The sequence below is a fragment of the Nannospalax galili genome, unplaced genomic scaffold (assembly GCF_000622305.1).
Source record: "Nannospalax galili isolate Female #2095 unplaced genomic scaffold, S.galili_v1.0 scaffold63, whole genome shotgun sequence".
NCBI classification, from domain to species: Eukaryota; Metazoa; Chordata; class Mammalia; order Rodentia; family Spalacidae; genus Nannospalax; species Nannospalax galili.
The window spans coordinates 4,007,388-4,014,911 of NW_008355272.1; the positions used below are offsets into that span (position 1 = coordinate 4,007,388).

General features: G+C 45.4%; 1 protein-coding gene across 1 annotated transcript in view; it reads right to left on the reverse strand.

Moving 5' to 3' along the window:
• Nucleotides 1-810: 810 nt before the first annotated feature.
• The window catches only part of Fam174b (family with sequence similarity 174 member B), a 26,229-nt gene continuing 19,515 nt past the window's right edge, over nt 811-7,524 (reverse strand). The window contains exon 2 of the mRNA XM_008852350.2: nt 811-934. Within this exon, the coding sequence (XP_008850572.2) occupies nt 811-934 (124 nt within the window). The remainder of the gene's footprint in view (nt 935-7,524) is intronic.

The following is a 7,524-nucleotide window of genomic DNA, read 5'->3' on the forward strand; positions in this document are numbered from 1 at the left end:
CCTTGCAGCTAGGTGTAATTTCCTCAAGGCACTTGTGACATATTCACAGTAGCTGGGATACCATGATGACAGCCTACAGAGAGGCAGCTAAAGCCCAGCATGGTGGTACAAGCCTTGCAATCCCAGAACTCGGTAGGCCAAGATGGAAGGATCAAGAGTTGAAGGCCAGCCTTGGCTACACAATGACTTGGAGGCTAGCCTGGGATACTGGAATATATAAAACCCTACCTCAAAATATTGGGGGCAAAGAAAAGAGGAGCCTTCTCTATTGACAGCTCCTCACTCAGAGCAGCCAGCCATAAGGGAAGGTTATGAAAGATGTCACTCTTAAGAGTCAAATCAGGCTGGTCCCTCAGCAACTTAGCTTCTGTGAAGAAAAAGTAAACATTAAAGGGTACTTATAATAAAGACATAAGTAGTTTTAATAGCACTTAACACTGCTTAATTCCTAGCCAAACACCCTTAGAGAAGATTGTGTCCTCTTTCAACCTAACCAGTGACCCTAGAAGCAGGCTTTGTTCAGAAGTAAAAATGCTAACCTTACCAACACTGTTGACCCCACATTCTCACCATCAACACATTCTTTTCTCTCCACCTTCCTTACCCAACAGGAATAAAATCTCTGCATTCTGTCCCAAGTGATTCATAATCCCCTACCAACTCCATCTCCAATACTGGATGGGTGGGGCAACTTAAGCTCAGAAATAGTTCCAAATGCCACATGCCATCCAAGACTAACAAGAGAAACCACCCATCCCCAACCCCCAGGATGAAGGTCTAACCTGTAAACATGATCCACACACACCTTTTTCAGGCAGCCAGCCCTACATCTCCTCCTGGTTGATTCACAGCTATCTGGAGGGTGCACTTGGCTTTGCGAAGTGGCCAGAGCTTCCTGCTGTGTTCACTGAGACGTGCTAGGTTGAAGAAACATCTGGAATGTTTCAAAAAGGGAATGTTCACAAACTTGAGGGCTCAGAGAGCTTCAGGCTGAGGAATCACAGCTCTGTATTTCTTGAGTATCACAAATTCTACAATGGGCAAACTCTTGATTTGCAAACCTCACTGTGCACATGAATGTGGCATCTCAGCTAGTTATTGGCCCTGGAGAAAAATTAAGTGCTGACCATGGGAGGGCGTTTCAGGGGCTCTGACTTTATCCCTGTCTCGCCAGTACTTGTAAGCTTGCTTTCCTTCCTCCTAATTGTTTATGATGACAAAATAAGTCTGCAAAAATAAAGGCCTTGCACATTTACCCATGGAAGATCCAGGAAAACACTGGCCTCAAGACTTCCATTGTCTGTGATGCTTTAATACCAGCCTTTCCACCTGCATAAACTCAGAAAATAATCATGAGCCCCAAAGTGACAGCGATAATAGAGAACATCATGTGGGAAGCAGATGGGGCCATGGGTGCCCAGACATGTGGTCACATTTTTCTGGGTGTTTGTGAATGGGAGCTGAAGATGTACACTATTGATTAAAGCCAAGAGTCTTCCCCAGTGTGAGTGGGCCTCATCCAATCAGATGAAGGCCTGAGTAGAACACTCCCTGGAGGAGTCAGGAAAGTTTCCCTGCCCACTAGTCATCATTTTGGGGTTTTGTTTTGGTTGGTTTTTTGTTTCATTTTGTTTGGGTCTTTTTTTTTAATGTATGAGTGTTTTGCCTGCATGTATGTAAGTGCACCTGTGTTGTGCAATGCCCACAGAGGCCAAAAAGAGGGCACAAGATCCCCTAGAACTGGAGTTGCAGGTGTTAACTGTGATGTGGGTGCTGGGAACCAAACCCACGTCCTCTACAAGAGCAGTGTTCTTCCCCACTGAGCCATCTCTCCAGCCCGTTTTGGGTTTTTAAGACAGACTTGCTATGTAGTCCAGATTACCCTCAAAACTCACAATTCTCCTGCTTCTACCTCATCAGCGTGCACCACCACACCCAGCCAAACAGACTGACTTTGGACTCATACTGAAATACTGTGTCCTTCTGGATCTCAAGTCTGCTGCATTTAGACTGGAACTTGAATGCAACATCCTATAAGTATGTGGCTCTCGTCTCCCTCCCATTCACACAAACACACACACACACACACACACACACACACACACACACACGTGCGTGCGAGGAGGGGAGGGAGGGAGAGAAAGACAGAAAGAGCGCTATTTCTGTGGAGAGTCCTCACTAATATAAATGGCCATTAGCAAGGATCCTCATGCATACTTCAAATGCCAGTTTTGACACAACGAGCTAGAGAAACTGCATTTCAAATAATCAACCTCTGAGACACAGCACCTTTACCAGGGAAGTGCAAGCCCTGCTGTTTCACTGCTGGGCATGTTAATAAGGGAAAACTGAGACCCGCTGAGAAGCTGAGACACACGTTGTGGGCAGAGCTCACAACATGCGTTGACAAGGGTGTCTACCAATAAGCAGGAGGGACACTGTGAAGGGTATGGATGGTGTGGGCAGGGAGTGGGGGGTCTCACACTTCGTACACTCATAGAGGACTCTTTACCAGATATGTACTAGCCAGAAGCAGGTAAATCTATGGTCAGAATGGATTGGCATTTCTCACAAACATTTGGATCCCAGAGCCTACCTGCCCTGCACACAGAGAACCAGGCCCTCCTGCAGCAGGAAGAGAGAACATAAGAAAATGAGGAACAGCGGCAGAGCCTAACTCTCCTCACCAAGCCTGGAACCTTCTAAATATCAACACTGGCATGTATGTCTTCTCTAAAGCTCGTGTGGGAATTCACTTCCCATGAGGAGGTGCTGACATAGTGGATGCTTGATTTGACTGCGGTGTTCAGAGCTGAGGCCCTTGGGAGGTGACTAGAATTAGATAAGGTCTTCAGATGAGTCCAGTGATAGGATGCAGGCAGCTTCATGAGATGAGGGAGAGAGTCTCTGGCCATGGAGGTCCTGTTCCACTGCAGGACTCTACAATAAGAAGCCCATCACCAGACATAGCCCAAACAAGGGCTAGAGCCATGAGCCAAAAGAAACCTCTCTATAATTCGCCCAATTTGTGATACTGTGTTACTAAGCACCAGAAAACAGACTAACAATACATCTTTTACCTTAACAGTAGTCTGAGAAGTTAAGCTCTTCTTAGGTAATCCCTAAGTGATTTACAAGTATGCTCACATATTTACAAAAATATACAACTTGTTTTGTTTCCATTTGTGTGTATATGTTACCGGTATATGTACGTATAGTGTGGATAAGAGGGTGCATGTATGCATGTGCTTATGGGTGTCTTCCCCTATTGTTCCCCACTTTATTTTTTGAAACAAGGTCTCTCACTGAACCTGGAGCTCACTGATTGGCTAGCCTGGCTGGCCAATGAGCTCCAGGGATTACCTGTCTCCACCCCTAACATACACCACTACAGCCAGAGGTTTACATGGATGTTGAGGATCTAACTCGTACTATGCTGGTATGGCAGGCACTTGACCAACTCAGTCGGCTCATCTCCCCAGTCCCCATGGCACAACTTCTAAATCTACATGACAATGTCACTGGTAGTTCTGTCTTCCAGGTAAGGAAACTGTGGCTCGATTTGCCCGTAGCCATACAGCTAATCAGTGGTAGGGCTGGGTTTGAAGGTTGGTTCAGTGACCAAAGGTTCCAGATTTGCACCTCCCACCTCCTCTGCACATGGGATGCACAGTTTAAAACATGCCACAAAGAGAGGTAAGTGTGAGGGACTTGAGAACACAGACTATGGATCAACTTGGGGAAGTCTCAGAGGTCCATGAGCACCTATCTGTCTCAGAGAGCCAAAGGCCACCCTGGCACTGATGTCCCCAGATCACCTAGAACCACTGTGCACTGGCCAGAAAACAAAGCACCAGTTTCCCTTGCTGCCTTGCACTCCTACCAGAGAGCCCCACTCTTCACCTAGACTTCATCACTCCTTGTCTTCAATACCCATAACCTCTTGTGCCCCTTTCACCTTCTAGAACATGTCACTAAACATAGCTCACACCTCTAACAAATGCTAAAGTGTGTCTCCTCTAGGATCTGACTGCTTTGTAGCTGGCCAGCATCCACTGTCACTCTCCTTCTGGCATCTGTATCCTCCATGCCTGACCACACCTCTAGCTCCAAGAGTATACACAGGATTAAGCCTGAGCCAATCAGTGCATAGCAAACAGCTTGCCAACAGCAAGGGATAGGGGTTGGCCAATCAGAGCCAACCACTCCTTGTTAGTAATTCTAGAATGAGGGAAGTTAAGGTGCCCTGCCCACTAGGCCTTAAGACTCAGATGGTATAAGACATCTTGCCACTTGACAGAAGGAAGACTGCGAGGGAGAGGATGAGAGAACAGAGGGAGACAGACCAAGTCCTAAATCTGCTAGGAAGCCTCAACTCTATAAAACCATTCTTTCATCAGAGTTGGTCCAGTCTGGGTTTTCTGTCACACATGACCTAGAGTTCTAACTGCCAAGGGACCTCGGAAGGAAAGCACAGCAACAAGTAAAGCCAGCACTACAATAACAAATCCACCTGGAGAGGTTTTAGCATTTTAATAGTAAGCCTTCCACTATCGGTGCAATTTTCCTATTTGCTAAAGCCCTTTTAAATCCTATGACTTGTCCCCTCATAGAAACAATGAGCCATTCAGTGACAATTGCATAAAACTCTCTGCTTAGGTCTATCTGTGCACAGGTTTTCCAGATGATAAACACTGAGTGACTCCTCCCTCACAGGACTGGACTGTTTACAAGCACAATGGCCTAAGGGACAAGCAAAGGGCATAGTGCCCTGAAGAATGTGAGGCCTGGAAAAGGTATGTCACTCTCCTATTCAAACTAAAACATTCACTTCATGTGTGTATGTGGTGTGTGCTGTATGCATATGTGTGAGTGCATATACCTGTGCATTCACCCAAGGAGGCCAGAGGTTGACATCAAGTATCTCTCTCCACATTTTTTTGAGATAGCGTTTCTCACTGAACCTAGAACCCACTGATTAGTTAGGTTGGCTGGTTAGGGAGCTCTGCCTGAGATTATAGGACACCACCTGACTACGTAGGTACTGAAGATCTGAATCCAGGTCCTCACACTTTCCACAGCAAGCAGTTTGCTCACTGAGCCATCTCACTCTCCAGGTCCCCAATATTCACTTCTGACAAGACAAGTCATTCAAAATTCTTCCACTCTGTCTTGCACTGCAATTTTCATTTAATAACCTATGTATTTTGGGAAGGACACTGTCCACCCACACAGGGTAATTACTTTCTAACTCCTTTTTTTTTTTTTTTTTGGTCTTTTTGAGACAGGGTCTCTCTGTAGCCCCAGCTGGCCTGGAACTCGCTTTGCAGACCAAGCTGGCCTTGAATTCAACAGAGATCTGCCTGCCTCTGCCTCCCTAGTGCTAGGATTAAAGGCGTGCACCACCACAACCGGCTCTAACTCCTTTTTTAAGTTGTATTTTAAAATTAGTTTACTGATACCTAGGTTTCCATAAGGTTTTTTCATACATCCTTAGTTTTTGCTAACCCACCTCCTACCCCTTCCTGTCCTACTCCCTCCTACCCCTTCCTGTCCTACTCCCATCCCCGACCCTGATAAATCCTTTAACCCCCAGTATCTCTGCTTCTTCTTTCTTTTCATCTATATTCTGACATTCCTCCAATTATTTTTTCAATTGGGTTGTGAGACAGTGGGCCTCCATATGAGTTCTCGTGTGCCCTTCCTTGGGGTTAGCCCTCCCCTCTATCCACTGGTTTCTCCCATCTTCCCACAACCCTCCCTGCTTAAGCCTTTCTGGTCCCCAGTATTCCACCTTTTACCTATAACTTATTCTCCCTTCTCCTCCCTTAACATGCCCCCTACAGAAAGTAACCTTTCTCAATTGCTAGTTTCCACTTGAGCACCAAGTTAAACACACAAAGCAAAAGATTTGAAGCTAGGATCTGCATATGAGAGAGGACATGTGGCATTTGTCTTTCTGGGCTCAAGTTACCTCACTTGGTATAATTTTTTTCCCCAGTTCCATCCATTTACCTGCAAATTTCATGATTTCATTTTTCTTCACAGCTGAGTAATATTCCATTGTGTATATGTGCTCCATTTTCCTTATCCATTCATCTGTTAGTGGACATCTAAGCTGATTCCATTTCCTAGCTATTGTGAAAATGTTGCAATGAACACAAATGTACAAGTGTCTCTGTAGTAGGATATAAAGTCCACTGGGTATACACTCAGGAGTGGTATAGCTGGGTCATGTGGTAGCTCCTTTTCTAGATTTATGAGAAACCTCCAGGCTGACTTTCAAAGTGGGGGCACTAGTTTACACTGCCACCAACAGGGTAGAGGAGTTCTCCTTTCCCCACATCCACATCAGCATTTGCTGTCATTTGTATTCCTGATCTTGGCCATTCTGGTTGGAATGAGACAGGATCTTAAAGTATTTTTAATTTGCATTTCCCTGATGTTGGCCACTTTTTAAAGTGTTTCCTAGTCATTTCCATTTCTTCTTTTGAGCTATGAGTTACTGGTCAGGGAGGTCACAGAGGTCTCCAAAACAACCCAGGCTATTGCCAGTGCCCTTGATTACCCACCATAACTACATGGGAAGACTCTATTGATGAAAACACCACATTCTTTGGACACAGGACATAAATTTCTAACTGGCCAGGAAACTGTCTCCTGCTGGCTAGCTTTCATAGTTCTGGAAAGTGCTATGTAGGGGGAGAAAAGACATCAATGGTCTTACCCAGCAGTGGGCCCTGCTCCCTGCAATACCAACATACCAGACAAGATGTGCTCACTGGTGCAATAGTGGCATGACTGTTATGGGGCAACTAACCAATTTCTGATTGGATTTGAGAACTGTTCCACAGAATGGAATTTCATGCCAGTACTGTAATCCTGATCAAAAGCCCATGGGTGGGGAGGTCATAGGGTCTAGGGTAGAACTTGCTATTGTTATTTTGCTAAATGGTCATATGGTCTCAAAGCACCTTCTAAATACTTATGTTTATCCCATAGACCTGGGCTGCTCTCAACCTTAATCAGAGAAGCTTCTTTTTGCAATGCACAGCAGTCAACAGAACGATGCAAAACTGGTCAAAGCACTCAGCCCTAAATAGGACATCTATGTCAATCCCATCTCACTCCCACTAAGGCCCAGGGAACATGGCAGAAGAGGAAGCAGAAAGAATGTAAGAGCTGGAGAATGGAGAGGAGAAGTGCTGTGAAAAGGTGTCTCCTGGACATGGCATGGCTATTGCATAGGGCTGGAGAGCTTCCACTGTCAACTTGACACACCTGGGAAGAGGGAACCTCAATTGAGGCATTTCCTCCATCAGACTGGCCTGTAGTCTAGGAGACATTTTCTTTCTTCTTCTTCTTCTTCTTCTTCTTCTTCTTCTTCTTCTTCTTCTTCTTCTTCTTCTTCTTCTTCTTCTTCTTCTTCCTATTCTTCTTCCTCCTCCTCCTCCTCCTCCTCCTCCTCCTCCTCCTTTTTGTCACTTGTCTGTGATCAGGATTGGTATTACATTAGTAGTTATA